Source organism: Scardinius erythrophthalmus (genome assembly GCF_964197995.2).
Source record: "Scardinius erythrophthalmus genome assembly, chromosome: 3".
Classification (NCBI taxonomy): Eukaryota; Metazoa; Chordata; class Actinopteri; order Cypriniformes; family Leuciscidae; genus Scardinius; species Scardinius erythrophthalmus.
This window is the reverse complement of record NC_138223.1, coordinates 38,387,377-38,411,156: the sequence shown is the minus strand read 5'-3', so window position 1 is coordinate 38,411,156 and position 23,780 is coordinate 38,387,377. Positions and strand designations below refer to the sequence as shown.

General features: G+C 38.6%; 2 protein-coding genes and 1 long non-coding RNA gene across 4 annotated transcripts; 1 reads left to right on the top strand and 2 right to left on the bottom strand.

Moving 5' to 3' along the window:
• Positions 1–788: 788 nt before the first annotated feature.
• Positions 789–14,813, bottom strand: gja8b (gap junction protein alpha 8 paralog b). Of its 2 annotated transcripts, none has more exons than XM_081361870.1 (4): positions 14,673–14,813; positions 11,404–11,605; positions 10,048–10,246; positions 789–4,504 (listed from the first exon to the last, which is right to left on the bottom strand). In XM_081361870.1, exon 4 carries the CDS (start codon positions 4,487–4,489, stop codon positions 3,317–3,319), a length of 1,173 nt encoding a protein of 390 aa, XP_081217996.1. In that variant the 5' UTR covers positions 4,490–4,504; positions 10,048–10,246; positions 11,404–11,605; positions 14,673–14,813; the 3' UTR covers positions 789–3,316. The 2 variants fall into 2 exon arrangements, with proteins under 2 accessions (XP_081217996.1, XP_081217995.1); XM_081361869.1 differs by lacking the exon at positions 14,673–14,813 and adding an exon at positions 13,990–14,129.
• On the top strand, positions 14,210–22,177 carry gja5b (gap junction protein, alpha 5b). The gene is made up of 2 exons (XM_081361871.1): positions 14,210–15,073; positions 19,886–22,177. Exon 2 carries the CDS (start codon positions 19,902–19,904, stop codon positions 21,030–21,032), a length of 1,131 nt encoding a protein of 376 aa, XP_081217997.1. The 5' UTR covers positions 14,210–15,073; positions 19,886–19,901; the 3' UTR covers positions 21,033–22,177.
• LOC308688660 lies at positions 20,132–22,364 on the bottom strand. The gene is made up of 3 exons (XR_014029927.1): positions 22,198–22,364; positions 20,355–20,496; positions 20,132–20,271 (listed from the first exon to the last, which is right to left on the bottom strand). It is a non-coding gene; the product is annotated as an uncharacterized lncRNA (long non-coding RNA).
• Positions 22,365–23,780: the final 1,416 nt, after the last annotated feature.

Here is a 23,780-nt window from a genome sequence, read left to right as displayed (position 1 = left end):
TTAATCACAAAAACAAACAACAAAGCTGCAGACCCTCACGTATGACTGCCGCATATAAACATAATAAAACCCCAACATAATGTCCCAGGCCTTGTCGTATCTTGTCGTCACTCCTCCTTTTATCCTTCCGGAGCTTCTCCGTGGGACTCGAGACAGGTGTGACGTTTATTAAGTTTACTAGCGCCACCGGCATCCGTTCCTACGCCTGCTTCCTACAAGCATCTTCACTCTGTAGAGCTGTATAGTTTTCACATGTCCATAAAGCCATCTTTACTCAATCAAATCTTATTTGCCTCTTCTCACAGTGTTTTGTAATGGAAATGTTTTACTAGAAATAAAATAATTCACCAAATGACCACAAGAGAGCAGCAGACGTGTTCTGTGTCTCAGCTGAACCTTACAAAAGGGACGGTGGAAATACCGTGGTGCAATTGTGTATGAGGTAGTATGGTGCTGAATTATTACCATATTAATGCAGTTTGGATGCTTTAGATAGTAGTTTGTTTCTGATAGCTTTAAGTATTTTTTATCCATGTTGATTGGCTTGTAAAACTTGAATGCAAAATGATAACCAAGAAGTTAGAAGTTATATATATATATATATGTGTGTGTGTGTCATTAATAGATTGTATACAAATATTGTACAAAATAAAAAAGAAACAGGGATTGTATGTCCTCATTTAGAGTTAAATGTGTGTGAGAGACATCTGTATATGTAAACTTGTTTGTGTTGGAGAGCATGAATTTTAACACTGTGATATTAATAAATACTGGCAGACAGTCTTGTTGACCACACATGACCTTTTATTGGCTATATTCACAGGTTTCAACTGACAATCATTTCTGCAGAAAAGGACTACAAGTTAGTAAAAATGAATGAAATGATAAAGGCCTTAAATCAAAGTTACTTATCAGAACAATTTGCCATTGAAACTCACAGTTAAGAACCAATAATCAATCAGAATTTCTCTCATCATCCTGAAATCTGATGTGTTCTTTTATGAACTGTTGATCGCTGTCTGCTCAAATTCTGTGACTACAGCAAAATGTAGATTCAGTCCTCTGCTACAAACTTTGCACTAATGTGTGTCACAGGTCGTTCCGATTTGAATTTCACAGATTGTGAAAGCAAGCTTCTCTAAGAAGAAATTGCATGCTCTTATCTTATCAGTAACAGCCCTCAATGTTTCACTGTTGTTTCCACAAACCAGCTCTCGGAAAAAAGACAGTGAAGAACTGTTTAGCAGTGACTCAAAACAGAATAGACAAACCCTTTAATGACTGCTGTTAAACATTGATTTGTGAATAGACAATGGTGTCCTTCACATTAGTACAGTAACTAGGGGGCAAAATGATGATCATTCCTCATTTTTTTAATATTGTTACAATTTTTTATTTGACCTACAGTACTTTATCACCTTTGATGTTCCTAAACTGCATCTAAAATGGATCCGCTCATGCATACTGCCCTCGCATCTTGTGTTTTTGCCATTAAATAATGGTCACTGTGATTTTCCCAAGTAAGACATGTTCCTGGATCAGCATTCCCGTCCGAAAATGTAGTCCTAACCCTACCCATATATCTAAAATCAAAGGGAATTGATAGGTGAATAACACTCATGTAGAAGCACTAAAACCTGGTTGTAAGCTAAAACGTGACACAAAACTAAATGTGTCCCTCAAATCTGATTGGTTGATTGGAATGTTGTTCCAGGATCAGATGTGCATGTTGTACTTGGTGAAATCACGTTCACTTTAAAGGATATATCATCCACATACGGCATAAAAAGTTCCAGTCATTTCTTTGGGTTCTGGAAAAGTTTATCTTCTCTACATGGCAACAACATAAAATAAAACAATTTTACATTCAAACCAAATTAATATGAAACCATTAGCACGGTAGAGGAGAAAAGAAAAGATATAAAATCCAGGTAGTTTGAACTCTTTTGACATGCCTGTTATCATAAACACTCATTTGACGTGAAATGAACAATTTTTATACATTTCAGTAAATTATGTGTTGCGACTTTGGTAGAACTGTGGATGTTTTACAAACAAAGGGACACTTTATTTGGTCAGGAGTAATAATTACAATAAATAATAAAGTAAAATAATTGGAAACTGAAACTCTTACATGACCTTTTTTTTCTTTTTTTCGATATATTATACTAAATTCCAAGGCATAGGTTTAAAACAAAAGACATGTCTCTGCAACAAATGTTGAGTCAATAAAGGGGTGAAACACTTGTGTTCTTGCCCTTTAAAATATTTTGAATTTAAATAAAGCATCATGGAGGGCAAAAGTGTGAAAATGCTGTTTCCAACAACATCAAGGATGTCAGACTGTCTGTGGTGACATGTCATGTAATGTTGTTTTATTGTCTCATGTTGAACAATACTTTGTGCTGATTGGGCATGATCTTTATCATCATCATCATGGTTGCATGCGCAGAGAGACTAGAAAGAATGTGGCCTACAATCTTTTCTATGGCTAATGCAATTATTATTATTACATGTTTGTTTGAAACCCCAAACAATTACATTGTTATTGCTAGATACACTCTGACCTACAGTTTATGAAATCAAGAGACCCATAATGTAATTTACTGAAACGAGAAACAAGGAATTATGTTTAACGTATATCAGCGGTGGTCATTTCTTTTAAATAAATAGTTTATATTTTGCTAATATGCCATGATGAACGACGATGAAACTATCAGCATGTGTTTCACCTCACACATACACCTATCCATTACAGTACCATTCACATACAAATCAAAATAAGATTGGTTATTTATCATCATGTGTGGTTGAAATTGTTGAGGTGAAAAGAATGATGCCCTGACAGTTTTTTTCTTATCAGAATAATAACAAAATATCACATACAACATTCAGCTAATGGCTAATCCAAAAAATGTAAACATCAGAATCTCACCTTCGATAAGTAAAATTCTGGATAGAAAATGTTATTATTAAAAAAAGCACATTTTGCTAAATAAGTTCCCCCAACTCCTCCCGACGTAGATCTAGCTGCTGCAGATCGCTAACTTTGGTTTGTTAACTGTTTGATAAAAACAGTACAAAAAATACTGCTGTATAAAAAAATGAATCAAGCTCTCAAGTTTCCTCATGAAAATTGCACAGCATTATTTTTTTCAATTGTTTTCTTCCTCAAAATAACAAGCTGGTATTATAAGTGTTGTCGCAATTGCCTAAAGGCACCTCTCTTTTTTCCCCTCTCACTTGTTTTTAATTTCTACGCTTTTCCCAAAACTACAATTTATACTGCTGCACTTCTAATCCAGTTCTATATTATTTATACCGTCAAGTCATCTGACCTTGCCCGACTGCTGGCCTTGCTCAGGCTGCTGAGCGGTCGCGTGTCTTCTATCGTCTCACTGGCTTCCACGTCTGCTTCGACGGCCATCTCGTCTTCATCCCGTTGTAGAACTCCCGCCGCTGCACTCGGTCCTATCACTGTCGTCTGGGCGTAGGTGGGCAGCGTTTCATCGTACATCTTAGACACGTCTTTTTTAGGTAGGGTTGCGTCGTCCGATTTCTCCTCAAATGGCTCGTACGGAGCCGGCAGCCGGCCAGCCTCCATCCCCACTACCTCAGTCAGGGGGAAGAAGTGCGACGTGGCTCTGTCCTCCTCCAGCAGCTTGTAGCCTTTGGATTTCTGGATGGAGGAGGCTGCTATGGAAGGCAGGGCCTTCTCGCCCGCCCCTGGTCCCTCGACTTGCGGCCGCACTGGTTTACGGAACACAAAGTGGATCTTTTTCAAGCCTAAATGGCTGATTTCCACAAAGTTGAGGAAAAGCGAGACACAGGCCACGGCTAACATGAAGATGATGAAAACGGTTTTCTCTGTAGGTCTTGAGACGAAGCAGTCAACCGTGTTTGGGCACGGCCAACGGCTGCACTTGTACAGCGGCAGAATTCGGAAGCCATACAAGTAGTACTGGCCCACCACAAAGCCTACCTCAAAGAGAGTCTTGAAGATAATGTGGCAGATATAGGTCCTCAAGAGAGTGCCCTCTAGACGAAACTTCTTGCTGCCCTTCGTGCTCGTCTCCTTGGCCGTACGGACGCTTCCCTGATCGGGCGCGAGCGGCAGCCTCTCCTCGTTCATCTCTTGCTGTCTGTTGAGCTCAGCCTCCTCCCGTTCCTTGCGCTTCTCCTCCATGTGTACATGGTGGACAGCGTGGCCCACGTACACCAAAGAGGGTGTGGAAACAAAGATGATCTGGAGTACCCACAGCCGAATGTGCGAGATGGGGAATGCCTCGTCGTAGCAAACGTTTTCGCAACCCGGCTGCTGCGTGTTGCACACGTAATCCGATTGCTCGTCGCCCCACACGAACTCCGCGGCGGTGCCCAAGATGAGGATTCGGAAGATGAAGAGGACCGTGAGCCACACCCTACCGATTACCGTCGAATGCTCGTTTACTTCCTCGAGGATGTTGCCCAAGAAACTCCAGTCACCCATGGTTGACTGTCAGCACTGCGGAACAAACAAAAGAGATGTGAAGGAATCTTATTAGACTACAACTCAAGTTAAACTTCATGATTCTAGATTGTCCCAAACAATGTACTGTTGTAAAGGTCATTCCATTTGCAATAGTTATTTTTTTTTAAATAATGTTTGCGGCATCAGTACCATCTGATAATTATCTAGAATTTGAAAGATAATCAAATCAAACAATGACACTATATTTTTCAGCCCTTGTCTAACAAAACAGGCCAAACAAGTCACAAAAAAAAAAAGACTAAAAATGATCTACAACTGATTAAAATGCGTACCTTCACACCAACAGTGCTCTATATAGAACAAACAGCAATATAGGTAAACAGTATAAAATGGGCAACTTGCCACAGTAAGAGCTCCAGAGTATGTGTGTTCCCCCTTCTCTTGGCACACTGTGGTGTGAAGTGAACTTTTTGCTCTCTGGTTCCCACCTATGGCCTCCAATCCTTGTTGCCCGAGTGAGCAGAAGTGAATGAATCCAGTCTGATGGTTGGTTTTTAGTTTGCTGCAATATTTAAGCTGGGAGCCAGACAGCCTTTATTCAGAGGGCGACGCATGGTGACGCATAGCACAATAGGATTCACAAACACAAATGGGAACGTATGTGACACTGGCATTGGGAAAAGGGCGATTTTAAAAGTGTAAACTTGACATGGTGCTAATTAAAGCATGATTGTGAGATTCACTACTTGAGTTTGTGTTCCATCTATCTATCTAGCAATCATCTATCTCTGGTCACATTTCTCAGAAACATTTGTTCTTTGACTTACAGAAAGTGAGCACTGAAGTGGTAAGTTGGGCTTTTCACAAAAGAAAACCATCATTTGTTTACATGTACATTTTTACTCCAAAATGCACCAGGCTAATCCTATGCTAAATACTAAAACCATTAGAGAAATTTTGTTTCATCACAGTGATAGATTTGTTAATTTTTTTTAAGGCATATAATAGCTTAAAAGCTAGCAACAGGCTAGTTCGAAGGGGAAAAAAATGAACTTTTTCAAAATACCAGTCCCAATCAAGCAAACATTTAAACATGCTAATTGTGTTGTATTTTTAGAGTTTATGATATATGGTTGATAACACTACTAGATCAAACTTAATCAAGAGTAATTAGTCTTATTTATTTATTTATTTTGTATCTCATGTGACATCATACTGCATCAGGGAATGGCTAAAACAACACCATGTTATCATGAAAGTGATGATAGTTTCCTATTGTAAACTGGAACCAGTTTTTTGCACACATTACAAGTCATGAAAGGGGACATGCATTTGGATTTTTTAAAATGTAGATATGTAACTTTTAAATACAGTAGGTCAAGCAAAGTTTTACACATACTTCTTGACTCAAATGTATCAGGTCTAATTAGTCAGAACCACAACCAATAATCCCTCTCTAGACAATGCTTTAGCCCGTGTGGACCACTTTTTATCCAACTGGAATGTGCTCTAGAAATGACATCATGGACTAAGCATTGCCATTGGCGGATACTAAAGAATGATGTTCAGTGGGTGGTCATGTGAATGTTTGGGGGGGCGGAGGCAGGGCATTTGCATGTATGCAAAAATGTTTTCCTATTAAACACTAGTTACTCCTCTGCAATAAATCACAAGTAGGTGTTAAAAAATGTATTGCTATTATACAAAGTCCTGGATACTGACCCTGTTGCATTTACTATAGAATGAAATACAAAAACTGGCAGATCGCCTAAAAATACCCCTCTACTATAATTTTAACAGAAGAAAATAACTGGATCAACAGTGAAGTATCTGAGATTGAAGGATCTGAGATTGAGGACTGAGATTATCCAGTTACTGGGTTGATTGCACCATGATTTTTCAAGATGCCAGTGTTATAAGTTGGGGAAACAATGGGAATTTTCCCTATTTCTGCTACTACATGAGACCATCTCAAGCCGAAGCTGGTTAAGATGGTCTTCAGCTGGTTGGCAATCTAGTCTCCCAGTCTGACAAGTGCCCCAAATCCCTCTAAAACCAGCAAAACCAGGCTTGGAGAAAAGCCGAGACCAGCATCCAACTTTGGCAACTGATGTAGCCTGACAATAAATAAACCATGTATTCTATCCTAACCTTTGCAAGTACTTGTCTAAAGTCAACTCTTACATGGGGTTTCAAACAGAGCCCTACACAAGTAGTTCAACACCATCTGCATAGAGTACGCAAAAAGTTGGAGCAAACAGTCCTCATGTTAGCCTGACCCTGGAGCCTTCATTTAAAGGTGCTACTTGTTGATATTGCTGGCGCTGGCAGCCTAAGCCAGCAGCATAGTGGTGAATGGGTGTTGGGATTTCAAACAAAGGCATGATGTCATTATGAAGTCCACCGTGTCTATTAAACGTGCGCATTGAGGCATGATCTCAGATTGTGCGAATGAAGCAGGCCCCAGGCTATGGCTAGGCATTGGACATTCCCTCAAACAAAGTTATCTTACAGGGATCTGCCTACATGCTGTTACACCACGTTTCCTGCTCCTGTGGGACGATTTAGCTGACTGCCATAAAACTACGTAGGATACAGTGGAAGTGTAGCATTAGCATATAGGAAGCATTAACCATTAGCAAGGGAAAAGGATGGGAGCAACATACTGTATGCTCTCAATCTCAGTACACGAAAACTTTATCTGTTGGATAACTAAGGCAAGTTGTGGTGTGGAGGGTTACTTAAAATGATTGAGACTTTATTTCACTAGCACAGTTCTGAATAGGCTCTATGCACGATCACTTCCGCGTGTTGTCTCAGCCCGCCCAGTTACATCCGGTGCTGCGTCGGAAGCCGTTTTTGCATTCGGTGGAGATAATGGTAAATTACACTCGCTGTTTACAAGAACTTCCAGTGGCTAACGTGAATGATGTTAACAATATTGTGAGGCAGTTAGCTGTCACACCTAAGAGTAAGAAAGAGAAGGGCTTTAAATTATATATTTTGAGCTACATCGACAACTTTGTGGGTGAGTAATCTCTCATATCATGCGAAATCCGACTAGTGAATTGGTTTCTAAAATCGTTGACTCCGTTTCTGAGAAAATGAATTTTATGAAAGTTTTGCCGTTAGAACACTTCGCTATGCGGAAGTAAAGATGCTGGCTGAGATTCTACCGGAAATACGTCAGCAGCGTTCGTGCATAGAGCGTATTACTAAACAAAGTATTGCTTTTCCAGCCATAGTCATTATATTTTATCTAAGAACCCACTTGCTGTAATGCTGGTCTATGCGTGTTCTTGTTGGTCTAGCTCAGGGGTGTCCAAACCTGTCCTCCAACACTAATTATGCCTGCTACAGACTGTGCGATTTCAGCAATCCTATAAGATCATTACAAATCACACTGTACGATCTAATATCTAATAATATGGATCTGATAAACTTGGGTACGACATATATATGTAGACTGTACAGTGATGACACCTATTGAATCGTAGGCTATGACGCAAATTAGTATAGAAGAATAAAACGTCATCAGCATGCGATAGTGGTAAACAAATAGAGCAAGATGAATCGCACTTTGGCAATTGCGGTTTTATGTGCGATTAAAAAAAGAGGTGGATGCGAAAGAGGAGAATATGAATGCGGTCATGGCTAGGGAAAAGAGGCCAGCTTGGCATGCCAATCTTGCAAATGGAGCTTGAGTTAAGTAGTTTTAAGTGTAGTGCCATGTTGGCGTCATTTCATGTTGCATTTTTATTGGCTAGTCAATAGACGTAGGTCGTAGCAGCATTGATCATGCTACATTTCTGACACTGTCAGAAAATTATCGCAGGCTATCTTTGGTCACAAGACCATGACAATGGCCGTCTTTGAACCTCTCTCACTGAACGACGACTGCTGTTTAAGGAGCCACGACCACGGTTATCTTCCGACTCGCTTGAAACTTCCAGGCAAGTGTGTTGAAGCAGATTGGAGCTAAAGTGTGCAGGACGTTGGCCCACCAGGAGCAGGATTGGACACCCCCAGACTAGCTGGTGGACGTACAAACCATTCACATCATCTTTTGGTTTATGGTGGTTGACCAAGGAAGTCTCGCTAGTTTAGTTAGTTTAGAAGCCTATTGGAGAAATCAGTTCACTGCATCCCATTCTGGAGAGCAACATCAAAAACACAACATATACTGGCCATTCCAGCTGGACCACACATTTGTACACAATAGATGTACCTCGTAAGAGTTACCTAACGTCTTTGTGAGTAATATTATTAACACAATGTACCAAATTTTTATTTAAAAGTAGATTTGATTTTTAAATATTGCTCCAGACTCAGAGTTCTCCTGCATGGTTTGACAGTGTTGCCTATCCTCTTGTTCTTCTGTGGTAATCCCCATTAATCCCTATTCCAGCGCCAGCTATTTGATGGATCCAATGTGGGTCTCTCTCTTCTCTGTTCTTTGTGCATACCAGAGATACCAGCAACAATAAGGAGGATTTACCTGATTCAGTACACTTCAATTCCACATGGGAATGAAGCCTCGTTGTAGACTTGCAGCGCAGAATTATAGAATTATTTCATCATATCTCTGTGTGCAACTTTCTAGAGTAAAACAACTGCTTGGAATACAATGGAGAACACTCTTGGCATGCATCTTAACTACTTGGTTTGGTTGGCCCATTGTTAGAGTTGACAAACTTCCAGTTAATAAAGATTAACTGGAAGTTTAATATTGGACCTTTACTGGGACACTGTCCAGTCTTTCTGGATAACAAAAGCCTAAACTTCCATAAGTGTTATCTCCAAGACCCGGAATGTACTGGAAGACAAGGTGTCCACATACATAGCATTAGGGTTTAAAATAGTTATTTTCCTGGAAGTATGGTAACAAACAGCTATCTAACCACACCCTGACCAAGAGTCCCAGCTTTCTTTGGCCTTTAATGCATCACATACGATAGTGAATTGGCAGGAGAAAGGGTGGAGAAAAGGTGATCAATTGTTCTGTCCAGTCTCTACGGAAATGGATATGAGACTGTGTGTGTACACGTTGGTTAGGGTACAGCAAGAGGAAAGAAAGGCCTATGGCAATACAATAGAAAGACGGAAGGTAGAGTGGTCACAAGTACTAAAAGACCGAATCCAATGGCCCTAAAAAGTAAAGAACATGGATTGTCTAAGGAGGTTAAAAAAGGGGAAATCATCTTGACAATCAACCATCGATTCAAAGTAGAGTTCATTGAGTATTTATTGAGTGCTTTTTTCTTCATGCTTTACTTAAAGTCGGCATGGAATGAAAATTCATTCAAACATCTATGGATGTTTCTTCTTTTTTTTTTTTCTTTTTTTTTTTATTGACCTCGTAATATTCCAGTGAAACAACAGACTTCTCTCTGGTGAAGTATGCCGGACTTCATCATTTGGTCAATAAAACTGTCTACAATACATTGTTGTTAATGCATGGCTCAGGCAACAGCTAAATGTAACTGTACATTAGTTTTGAAGAATTGTGCTGGATTATGCTGAGTCACTGACAGTTGAATCTAGTTAATTTGGAAATCTACAGGAACTCTACTAACCAATTAAATGCATGCAACTGTCATTGGCGTGTAGGAACGTCTGGTTGTCTGGCTCTTTCTCTCAGCCAGGATTCTGTCAGGATGTAGTCAGACCGGTCTCTAACACCAGGTTGTAGAAGGGTCCACTCTCTCTCAGGCGATAACCCTGATGCACAGGGTGTCTTTATCACTTGCTAGCATTCTGCAGCTTTGCGGCTCCCTATAAAAAGAGATAGAGGTGATTTTAGCATCGTGATTAGTTTCACACCCCCATGTATCATATGTGCGAAAAAACGGCACTTGAACGATTAAAACCAATTCTTCCGTAAGTTCCTGTCTAGATGCAATTTTCACACCTTCATTGCCGTTTTAGCTGACTACAAAGCCATGAGATTTGTTTTCATTTTTCATGCAAGAAAAACATAGTAAAGATATTTAAAAAAATTGCCACACTTAAGCACAACAAGATATTTATTTAAAAGAAAAGTAGCACAAGCACACTATCAAAGCAAAACACACAAAAAAATAAAAAGTACATAATAATAGGTCTGTACTGTATATCTACAGGAAATAACACATTTTTTGGATACTTCCTTCTGCTTGAAATGACATTATTCACACATCCGATAAAAATATCTCCGTTAGTTCTGAGAAAAGCTTTAGCATCTTTTTTTTTGCAGATGTCTGCCTAATATATATTTTTTTAACCTCTGCCCCCCGTAATCTTAAAGCTGAGTCTGAATGTCAAATTTGAAAGGAGTCTAAGGTATCAGCACAACCATTGTGATGAATTCGAATTTCGAAAAATATTTTTTGCTGAGTGTGTAAAGCTGCCATCTTTTCTCCATTGTTTCCAAAGGGTGAACAAGAAAATGAGCTTTGACACCAGAACACAAGAGGAGACGGAGACAGACACCAAGAGGTTGTTCTGCTTTTTTTGTCTATGTAGAAAAAAGCCACAATATCACTTTGAACATTGCCAATGTTTTGTTTGGCTTTTGAGAATGTTTGCAGAGGCCTTTTGCGTAATAATCCGCTCGGCTGTTAGGACAACAATAAAGGTCAATATGAGTGACAGAAGCATACAAGCAATAAATAAAGGAAAAGTGTGTCTTTTCATGCGCGATCATCAGGTGGATTAACGCTGTCTAGGAGGGTAAAATGTAAGGGGTCAGGGCAGGTCACCATCCTTACAATGGTCCATGCAATGATTTCCAAAGGTTGAGATACAATTGATATAACTTAAAGTGCCATTGTCTTCTTAAGTTTAATGAATACATGAGGTGAAATTAGAGCAGAGAAAAGCCACTGTTGACCTTTAGCTGTTTGAGCAATATATAGCATTGGTCCATATTATCATTTTTACCCCTCACTGACCTTGTTTCAGACTTGGTTTAGGCACATGGATGATTCTCTTCACACGATCCTGTGGCTGGGCTAAATGAAGAGAAAGGCATTTTATCTCTGCCCCTGTATGCAGGGCTGATGAGAGAGTGCCGTGGGTCACAGTGGTGTTGATGACAACTTCAAGTGCCACAGTCACACTTTCCCTTGAGTGATTCCTGCACCCTGAGCAGCTCTATTAGGGAACACAAGCAACATTGGTTTGTATTATTAGTTGTGTTTATAAAGGCAAGCCTCGCTCATTCTATTGCTCATATTACGATTAGAGATTAAAAACTTTTCAATGCAATCGTACATGGAATAGCAAAGGCGTTTAGTCAGCTCTTTTGACTTGGCCATAGCAACACCCTAGAAACAATTTAAACCACCCTGGCTGGCAACAACCAAGAACATCATATTAACTGCACAGCAATGCTCTAGCAACCACCCACAATGCCATAGCATAATGACCCACAATTTTTGCAAGGACAAGCACACTTATATTCTTAATAACACATATGTGATTTATAAAATGATTGATTAGAGTTCGCATTCCTGAAGACTGATATAAATACATTTCACTGTGAGTGTCAGAAACAGAAACAAAGAAACCAAACTCCAGACTGATGAAACTCAACAGTGGCCCAAAGCTAGTTTGGTCACATGGTGGGTCTCTTCAATGTCCCATTGCCAATATCATGTCTGAGGAAGCGTCATGTGCCTGCATCGCTCATAAAAGTGAAGGATTATAAAAGAGATATTTGTTGTCGAGCTGGTAGTGTGCCATCTTACTTTTTAAAAGGTTGTGAGGGAGGAAATGAGAAGCACTGTAATTGTAATGGCTTTGTAATGGATGAATAAATATGTTCTGTTAGAGACAGGGCCGGATTTATGCATCGGCATGACCAGATGATATAAACATGTTATAAACAATTACAATAAGGAGAAATATATATTTATTTTAAAATTATTATTATAATTACACTCTAAAACACTTTAAGACATTTTCTATAGGAATTAACAAAATTTAAAATATAGTTCAGAAAACTTGTATCTTCATTATTTTCTAAAATTTGTTTTCCATAAATAATTTTTATTGGTCACTCTTTACGTCTGTCTGTGGGTTTTGCACATATATAACCAATGAAACGTATTAGTAAGAGCTTGTGACTAAACCTCGTTGCTCCATTGGATCCTCAAACTGTCGTGTGCTACCCGCTCAGATTGTGCTAACGCCCATTTAAAACAGTAGGTAGCTCAATTAGATAGTATTCGAAAATAGTACCTATAAGATTGTGCTACCAGCATCAAATTCATGTGCTTTGAGGCTTTATTAACGTCCATACCTACCCCTACTCTTAAAACAATGCAAATATTGTGTTGGTAGCACAATCTGATAGAGGTAGCATTACTAGTCACAACCGTCTCTGCTTGTTTGCAATGCAAGGATAAATAAAGAACTTTGTTTGAATGAGTACAGAGTTTTCTTTACTCAAGAAACAATGTATATATAAAGGCTAATATGTTTTATGTATTTGAGGAGCAGAGAAGATAGCATTTGTCGTCGAGTCACATCCAATACTGCCTTAAATCGTAAGTGCGTAGAACTTTTATAACATACGATTTTGGACAAATGTCAGAAAAAACTGAGCATGCACATAGCCACAGTAAACTACAACCTGTCAGTTGCGTAATGCAATGCTGCCCTTCTAATGACGGACAAAACACGTACAGTATGTCCGACATTCAGCGGTCAAAATCCTCGTAATTTCATTTGAGCTTGATTTTAGAGACCAGAAGGCACTTTGAATAGCTTGGCGTGTATTGAAATCACGTTGATACTTGATGGGTTTTCTTAATCTTGATTATACTGATGATTATAAACAAAAATCAGCTTGATGATATGCTTAAAACAATCCCCATACAAAGTTTTTTTTTCTTACTAACTACCATTCATGCAAGAATGCATTAAATTGATCAAAGATGACAGTTAAGACATTTCTGTTTCAAAATGTTAGACAGCAAATCAGCATATTAGAATGATTTCTGAAGGATCATGTGACACTGAAGACTGGAGCAATGATGCTGAAAAGTCAGCTGTGACATCACAGGAATAAATTACAGTTTAAAATATATTCAAATAGAAACTGTTATTTTAAATTGTAAAAAAAAATCACAATATTTTGAATAAATAAGTGCAGCCTTGGTGAGCATAAGATACTTCATTAAAAAAAAAAAAAAAAGGTACAGCATTTTTCAGAGACCACAGGTATAAAACGTAAGTAAATGCAAATGAATTTTCAATCACTGTGTGATCAGAGATGCAGACGAAATTGCAGGGAATTTCTATGAACTGTGTGTTAAATTTGAAGAATTTTGAACCTAAAAAATGTGTTGCTATAAAATACTGTATAATGGATGAGTATAATCTTTCAAAAAGAGTGCATGATAGTCTATGATAAAACCGAGGAATAAAACTTCACAAATATCTGCCTACTTGGTTTTGCTGGATTTTGCACATATTAAAGTAAAGCTGAAAGCAACAAGTCGCATGAAACTTCTAGAGCTCCGAATAATTACCATGAGACCACAAGCCTGAGTCCAATCCCCATTGTTTCTCAATACAATCTCACTTTCCTTCCTGATGATGAGATATTCCTCCAACTAAAATAGAGTGGCAGTGAAGCATTGTGAGAGGAGAGGGGAAGGAGGAGTAGAAGGAGGTGGAGAAGGAAAGGGAGGGAAAGGAGGTGGTACGGCTCTGTTGGTATTTCTTTACATGCCCTTTGAGTATGAGGGCACTTCCAGATGGTTCATGACGGTGGTCGGCCTGCTAGCAGCTGTTTCTGGTTATCAGCACGTCTGTAATCTGTCGTCCCCTGGAAATGACAACGAGAGCACAAGGACTCATCTAAAGGTTGTTTTACACTAGATGTATAAGAAGGTTTCTTTCTTTGGCGGAAACAACAGAGTTGACCATCTATAAAGACATTCATCTTTCCATTCTCAAACCTAGCAGAGATTCCGAACAACTGCAACGGTTCATCCATCAATTCAAGCTTTATCGTTGAAGGGGACAGATTTCTTTTTGTCAACCGGGGTAATAAAGAGTCCATTTTCAACATCAGCCTGTGGATTACACTGACAACAAGGGAACGAGAAGCGATCCGTCTGCAAACGGCCTTGTGTCCACAACTCGACCCTGTCAGGGAAAAGAAGCAGCTTAGTTCAATCACCTGTATCACGCTGAGGTGTCAACGTACCTGCTTCAGCTCTTCAACATCCACACCAATAAGAAAGCATCAACAGTCTGACTCCGTTCCAGATTGTTCAGTGTGGATCTTTGATCTGAGACACTCGACCTCAGGCGTTAATCACAGAGAACACACGAGCAGAACCATATATCAAAGTGAAGCTTCTGCTGAAGCTCGGAGGTCTCTGAGGCTCTGGGACTGTCAGACCGCCAAGTGGTTCTGGCAACTATAATCCCACATCCTAAAGGCAGAAGAGACAGCAAGAGTTCTCGGGTAAAGAGACAGAGCGAACAAGAATCTGTCAAGCATTATTACTAAACAGCCAAGTCTTTACCCATCAGTCTACAGAGAGACAAACACACTCCCGTCTGATCTTTAACTGACACCTGTCAGATCTACAGCTGTTAAAGGTATGAACACCGTTACAGATTCACACACATAACTTCTCTATCCTCTTGCTAATTGTCAGTTTAAGCAGATGCAGTACAGCTGAAAAAGCTTGGCCTGATTTACTGCTTTATAAAACACTGCAGATGAAGCCTTTAATGCAGAAGCTTTTATAGATTGTATCGCTGACCTTTCATACATTGTAAACCTGTAGTAATATCTCTGACAAATCTTTCTCTTAAAGGTCTCAAGTCACAAAAGGTATTTTTTGTACATCTGTTATTTGTTGCCAGAGGAAAAAAAATAAATTATATATATATATATATATATATATATATATATATATATACACACACACATATATATACACACGCCTTCCTGAATTAGAGTTCAAGGAGTTGAATTTTGAATTTTGAATATGAAATTCAATAGGTGCTTGACTGATCTAATTTAATCTAACCTTACAGACTTTGGCTGCAGATCAATATTTGGTCTCTCTAATAAATGAACATGCTGGGAACTAATAGGAAAAGCCTGAGTAATGAAGGGTCATGATGGTTCCCAGGAGAACATCTCTGAATACATAGACACACACAGTGGGAGCCTTGAACGAACTCGTGAGGGAGGATCCGATGGCAGGACTCAATCTCTAAAGCTTAGCCTTGCTGCTCCTTTTGCTGTTCTTAGTTTCCAGATGTCATCAAGTTATTTCAGTCACGCTGTCAGCTGCATTAAATGGCTGATCACACACTCATGCACACACACACACACACACACACACACACACACACACACACACACACACACACACACACACACACACACACACACACACACTCTCTCTCTCTTCTGGAAGCACTCCTGCAGCTCATCTTCTGATAGATTTTTTGGACTATAAACCAGACACTGTCCATCTGTTCAGAGGTAGAAGAGCAGACAGAGAAGACAATCATGCAAAAGAGTCAGTGCAAGATGAATATCAACTATATAATACTCATCCTCTCTGTGCTGATCGGGAAACTTCAGGATTTCACTTCCAGTAGCACAGACATATCTTGTTTGAATGTTAAAAAAAAAAAAAAAAAACATATTAGCACAGATAAAGAGGAAAGGGTTTACATGGGCAGAATTCAGTGAGAGCAGTAATCTAAGATCATATCAGGTTTAATGTGCTTTATAACAAGTAAACATGACAACCAAGTGTTCTGTTGTATTGCTAAATTATCTGAAGCTTAGCAGAATACAAAAAAAAATTATATAATTAAATACAAATAAACAATAAATTAATAAAAAACAAAACATTTAAGTAAATATAACAAATAAATAAAACAAATAAAAATAAATGGTAACACTTTACAATAAGGTTCATTAGTTAACTACATTAACATTAATAATGAACTACACTTATACAGCATTTATTAATCTCTGTTCATGTTCATTTCAACATTTACTAATATTTTATTCAAATCTCGTTAACATTAGTTAATGCACTGAACTAACATGAATGAACAATGAACAGTTGTATTTTTATTAACTAACATTAACAAAGATTAACAAATACAACAACAAATGTATTGCTCATGGTTAGTTCATGTTAGTTAATACATTAAGGTCATTGGTTACTTGTGTGAAATTAATCTTTTTCTCTGTCACTCAAACAATCAGGATAAAGTACAGCCATCCTGACATGACATTATCACAAAATAAACACCTTCAGAGTGATACAAGACCCCTTCCTTATCACCATGTCTGGATTATTTTTGCAATAATGGCTTAGCTGTTGAATTCACTTCAGATTTTGACTGTATTTTATACATTTAGAATCTCCATTTGCCTGGCTATTGAGGTTGAATTCCACAACTATGTAGCCAGCAGGCTTTCTTTATTGTGCCGTCTGCCACAGTGCTGACTCAAACACAGACAGGGCAAACAGAGACCGGAAGAGCATGGTTCTCTTCATGATGGCTGTTTAGCAGCTCCTATCTCCAGATGCCCCTGCCGCTAAAACAAAAAAAAACTCCCACATTGTTCTCCTTTCCTCGGGTAAACAAGTGGAGAAGGGAGTAGGTCTCGCCACCTTCCTCCTGAAAGTTTCACTGACCCAGAAATAGCGCTGAGAAATGTTAACATACAGTACACTGCTGATGTACAGTTTGCTGACCCATGGGCTACTTTTTGAATCACCTAAAAACATCCCTGCAACAAAACCCACAGGTAAATGACTGGTTTGCATAAGCTTCAATTAGGTTGATATGGACAGATCATTTACTTTACTTACTTAAACACATTAAGATAACTTGGCAAAAATAAATACAGCTAAGATGATTGAAGATTTTGTTACAGCACCTTCCCAGTGCCAATAAAAAGACATTGAACCGTCACATTAAATATCACATCATATCATATCACACAGTATATCATACATCATATAATGTCACACAGTTAGCTAACAATGTATTAATTCTGCCTTAAAGGTATAGCGGAGGATCTTTCTGAATTTTAGATAAGACCCGCCCTCTCCACTTTTTGAAAAGTTTGATTGATTCACCAGAATGATTGACAATTAGGAGGACCAATAGTATAGGTGATCCACCCGGAAGTAAAAAATCCTCCGCTATACCTTTAAATTAATACATTGTTAGCTAACTACGTGATTAGTATAATGTATATTTCTGAAATACATAGACAGTCACCTCTGATAGCAGATTACTCAAAATTGTAATGCAGACACATATCGTTTCAAAGCAGCTTTACAGAAAATGCATGTTTTGTGAGAAGCGTTACACAAATAAATGTGAATTGAATTTAACTGAATATCATATCATATATCACATATCATATATCGTAACATTTAATATTTCATTTATCATATCGTATCACATCATATCCCAGACATTTGACAAAGCTGAAATACACCCTAAGTTTAAAATTTGAAATTTTAACAACAGATCTCAATGTTCATGGTTTTCTGATTTTAATAATCAAATGACATGCAGGTAAAATATTTCATATTTAGAATATTGCAAATATTAACATTTTTGCTTTATTTTGATTGTTTTCATTTTAAAATGATTAATTTATTAATTTAATTTATTATATTATATTATTCTAAAAAAAATAATACAATTTTTATATTTAAAAATTAAATATAACTTCTATATTGTATTATATTATTCTAACAAAATAAAAAAATAAATTAAATTAAATATAACATATATTAAAAATTAAATAAATATAACTAACATTATATAAACATTTGAGCTGAATGACTGAATACACACACAGTCTTTTAAGTGTGCCGTTAACCTCTTTGGCCCCAGTGACTTGAACCCAGTCAGTTTCCTTTCAAGTGCCTTGTAAGAGGGAAATTATATTGTTTAAGATTGTTTCCTTAAAGGGGAGGGGAGCGAGACACACTTATATAGAGGCTCCACCACATTCAGTCTGTCTTTAAAGACGTGGTTCCCACATCTGATGCCAAACTGCCCTTCCTGGTATTTGTTAACATTATAATACATATAGCAAACAGGAAATAATTATATAAGCTCTGAATATATAACAATAAATCTGAACATATCAGATTTATTTGGTAATTATTGAGAGAGAAACATATGTCAGGGTTGAGATCAGGTCTTCTATCACCCTAAAGGGGTTTATTCTGGGATAATGACCAGATGACTACATTTTACCACTTATTAATAAATAAAAAAACATCTAATTTTAATTAAAATTATCTTGAGGCCATTATACACAAATAGATTTGACCTCTCAATGCCACAAATGAAAAATCATCATGTATTACAGAATAATATAATTATGTTCAGGCATAATAAATGAAAGGATGCCAGGTGTTATAATAAAATAAAGAAAATAAATGGCTGTCTATAAAGTATGAAGCTGTTAAGAGACAAATCAAAACTTGTTAGCCAAACCAGTCATAAAGCAATAAGTCCATTCTGTGTGTGGTTAGCATTAGTGGAGCCAGCCGATAAAGACTGAAAACCTCTGTGTAAAAATAAGGTGTGTTTACACAGAGTGTCATACTTTTCAATGCTTCCCACAGACAAACTGCTCCTTAAACACACACAGTCTTACCCAAGTTCTCATGTTCAAATGATGAGAGTATTTTAGGCTCCCTCTTTCCATAAACCCTCTGGAGGACTGAGACTCTGACGCTAAACTTCAGATTGAGAGAGAGAGAGAGAGAGAGAGAGAGAGAGAGAGAGAGAGAGAAACATTGTTACACTGAATAATTGGTAATTGGTATAAAAGGACGGAACAGAGAGACTAAGTCAAAAATGCTACACAATACACATGATGTTTGTCCAGCAACACCCTGCCCTAAAGGACAAATGGAACTTTTCCCATGACATTTCAATTTGATAAGCTTTAGCAGCTGAGTTGGGACTTAATTCTACTATTTTTAAATATTGTGCTAAAGTCTTGGATTTTAATATGCCAAAATAATTTCATTAATTGGGAATGTTACTATGAGCAAATATACATATGGCTTTAGAATGATAACAGGAAACAGTCCAACCCAGAAAAAACTAATTCCACTAAATATCGGCGGCTTATCTTATTTTTAGCTGTAGGTTCCTTAAATTCTTTTGCCTCCTTTTCCCAGACTCCCAGCACTTGAGTGTGTGGGAAAAGTTTGTCTCGAAGAACACAAACACAACCTAAATATACAGTCTCTGCATGTTTGACATCTTTGTCCTTGTTTTAGAATAGTACTACCAGTATTATTTTTCCCATATCCTAATTTGACAGAAATAGTATGAGTATGGGATGCCATTCCGCTCCCTTCATTTCACACTACCTCTTTTTCTCAGGCTCTTCTGAGTAGCCATGGCTGACTGGAGTCTGCTGGGGAACTTTCTAGAAGAAGTCCAGGAGCATTCCACCTCGGTGGGAAAGGTGTGGCTCACCATTCTTTTCATCTTCCGGATCCTGGTCCTGGGAACTGCTGCCGAGTCCTCGTGGGGCGACGAGCAGGAAGACTTCACCTGCGACACGGAGCAGCCCGGCTGTGAGAACGTTTGTTACGACCGAGCGTTTCCCATCGCGCATATACGCTACTGGGTGCTCCAGATAGTGTTCGTGTCCACACCGTCTCTCATCTACATGGGACACGCGATGCACAGCGTCCGCAGCGAGGAGAAGAAGCGGAAAGAGCAGGAAGATGGAGCACAGAGAGACGGAGATGGAGAGAAGTACCCTGAAAAAGACAAGGACTGTGGGAAAGAGGATGAAGGTGGAGGTGGGAAGGTGCGATTGAAGGGTGCTTTGCTACAAACTTACGTGCTTAGTATCCTCATCCGCTTCGTAATGGAGGTGGTCTTCATCATAGTCCAGTATCTGATCTACGGAGTCTTCCTGAACGCGCTCTACGTGTGTAAGGCCCCTCCGTGTCCACATGCGGTCAACTGCTACATCTCAAGACCTACGGAGAAGAACGTGTTCATCGTGTTCATGCTGGCGGTGGCCGCCGTGTCTCTGTTTCTCAGTATCGTGGAACTGTATCATTTGGCGTGGAAGCAGTGCAAGAGGTGGTTACACGATTATAAGACTTCCAAACAACGACCGATCACGCCGTCCACCGTGGCTGCAGTCTCACCAAACCCGTCCACGCCAAACCGAGCCTGCACTCCACCTCCCGACTTCAACCAGTGCCTGACGTCGCCACCGTCTTCCCCTACTATACAGACACACGCACACTCGCTTGTACATCCAACATGTCCGCCGTTTCACGACCGACTGGTGCACCAACAGAACTCGGCAAACATGGTTACCGAGCGCCACCGGGGTCAAGATTACCTAGGGGTCAACTTCTTGAGCTTCTCACAAGCACCTACAGAGACGCCCAACTCATGCGCCTCGCCTTCATTTCTAAGCAGCGAATTTGATGAGGACAAGCGAAGGTTTAGCAAGAGCAGCGGGACCAGCAGCCGCATGAGACCGGACGACCTTGCAGTATAGCACCGACCAATCACATCTAGAAGAGGGTTGTCTACTCTACTGTGACTATAAACATGCTTTGATTTTGCACTTGCAAGAACTTGTCTACGTTATTCCTGTCGAAAAGACTGAGACAGAATGTCAGTTCACATGTTTGCACAAATGCATAATGAGAGTGGAGTGATGCATATACAGAGAATCATTCAACTTTTGAAAAGTCAACATGAATTCTGTATACATGTTCCCGGTCTTACTACGAACAATGCGACTTTCGTTGACTGTATTTTGACTTGTGCATTGGAAATTTTGTCTTTGCCTACTTTTTCCTCTCTGAATTTGTTGACTACACCACAGTTTCACTTTGAAGTTAACCAATAATGCACTAGAACAGTAATGCACTATTGAGATGTTTTCACTGACTTTTTTTTTCCCAAATGAGATGTTATAGGTGATTTCTTGATGTTTATGGTATACTTGATAATATATTTGCTGATCTGAGCAGCATGTTAACATTCTGGACTGCTGATGAGAGAAGGAACGTGACACATCTTGGTCAAAAGCAGTTCTTAAATGGAAAATAGATGTAGAACTAACTGTCTGACACAGACTGTGACTGCGCAAACCCTTTTGATTGTGTGAGACAATTGTGACATGTAATAATACTGCTAAAAAGGAAACATTACTGTGAATATATGTGAGACTGTCATAAAAGTCCAGCTCTGCAGAAACAATTCCATCTAATTCGATAAACAGCGAAAGAGTGATTTAAATTGTGAAAATCTGGGTGAAGAGATCTTCAACTAAACCCAATTGTACATATTATGCCTGAAAATATGAATGAAAAAATAATGTAAAACAACGTTTTCATTTTAACTTTTATGTTCTATTTGTTATCCTAAATTTGTAAAAAAAAAAAAAAAAAAAAGATTGTTTAATGTTATTACTGTACAATAAAGTAAAGATAAATGTTGCAAAATCTAAAATTGCCAGCATACGATGAATTTAGTTTAACAAGCATGGGTGATTTCTTTTTTTAAAATAATGTTTTGGAATAAAATCCATCAGAACAATACATCCATATAGTAATAATAATAATAATAATAATAATAATAAAAACTTGGCATAGACCTTGTTCAGAGCAGGGCCATGACAGGTATGAAAGCGAGGCTGTGACGGATAGACTTACCGTGTTTTCAACAGCATCCACTGTAAAACCGCTCCTAGGTAACTTATACCTGCAGTTCTTTTGTCTACTGAAATCTCTTGGTCAGTGTTTCGTCTGCAGAACCACCCAAAAACACGTTAAATAACAGTACAACTCACTGAAAAGTGAGTCTATCCCTCACAGCCTCGTTTTCATTCCTGTTAAAAATGGCGCTGCTATGAATAAGGTCTATTATGTCAAACTACATCCAACAAATCGTGCCATCGCTACCACAAGATGGCGCAATAACTCTCCACTACAATATCATGCTAGTCAGTGGTGTGTTGAGCAAGACTCGCTCTCATCAGAGCGCTTGGTGTAAGCTAATAGGTCATGTGCTGACATCCTGACACTGAAGTGCTTTACATTTTTGTGCTCAGATAAATAGGGACCAAACAAGTGAGCTAGTCCACTTGCAGCAGCTGTTAAACAATCTCAGCTAAAATTATCCCTGCAGTGGAAAGTGTTGGCTCATAGCACCACAACAAACATCCGTGTTGAAGGAACTTGGGGAAAAAGCAACTGAAGATAGAATAGGACTGGTCCGCTTCCGGCACAGATTCAAGCCATGATCAGCCAAGCATGAATTCCCTGTATATTCAACTAAAGAATTTACCTGAAATATTACAATTGAAATTAAAAGGCAAAATATTTCCATTTACAACATGGCTAATATCTGAATTAAAACACGCAGAGATAAATGTCAATTTTAAGCAAGTTTATAACTTTTCTTCAGGGTTCACTGCATGTGCTCACCCAGTATTGGTAAACTTACCCATTTTTCTCCAATAGAGTCGCATCACAGATGCTGGACACACGCACCCGGAGCATCGGGCAGGCATTTACTGCAGCACCCGGGGATCGATTGGGGGTTAGGTGCCTTGCTCAAGGGCAGCTGAGCTCAGTCATGCGTTTTGAGGGTGGAAGAGAGCACTGTGTTCATTCACTTCCCCAGCTGCATTTTCCTGCCGTTTTTGAGAATCAAACCGACAACCTTAGGGTTACAAGTCTGAGTCCTACCATTAGGCCATGACTGCCCTGTATCCATAAGCTGGCTATATAGAATCTGTAGATGGTGAATTTTAACATATAACATTGTAAAATAAATTGATTATTTTTTTAATTATATAAAAGTGTAGTTTGCAAAGTTACCATATTAAAACCATTGCTTTGAATTACACAATTTTTCAAAACAAAGTGTAAATTCAGCTGGGAACATAAGTAATCACAAATTCATTATTTACCTGATGGTTTTATCCAAAGCAACCAGAAGTTTGCTTATTACATGTTAAATGCATTGCTCAAAAAAGGGTCACTTTGTGGAATTTACATTACAACTTAAAACCTTTTAGTACCAGACTAGATCATAAACACTTGCTACACCACTTCTAAAATGGATGAAATGTTACATCCTAGCTCAATCCTAAAGAAAACATGATTAAATACAAACCATAACAGATCACAAAAATCATGTCTTATTGGTTTTGTGCAACTGGTAGTCAAATTTTAATACCCTACAATCCCACTAGGGGGCATAGGAAGACCATAAAGAGCCATGAGATATA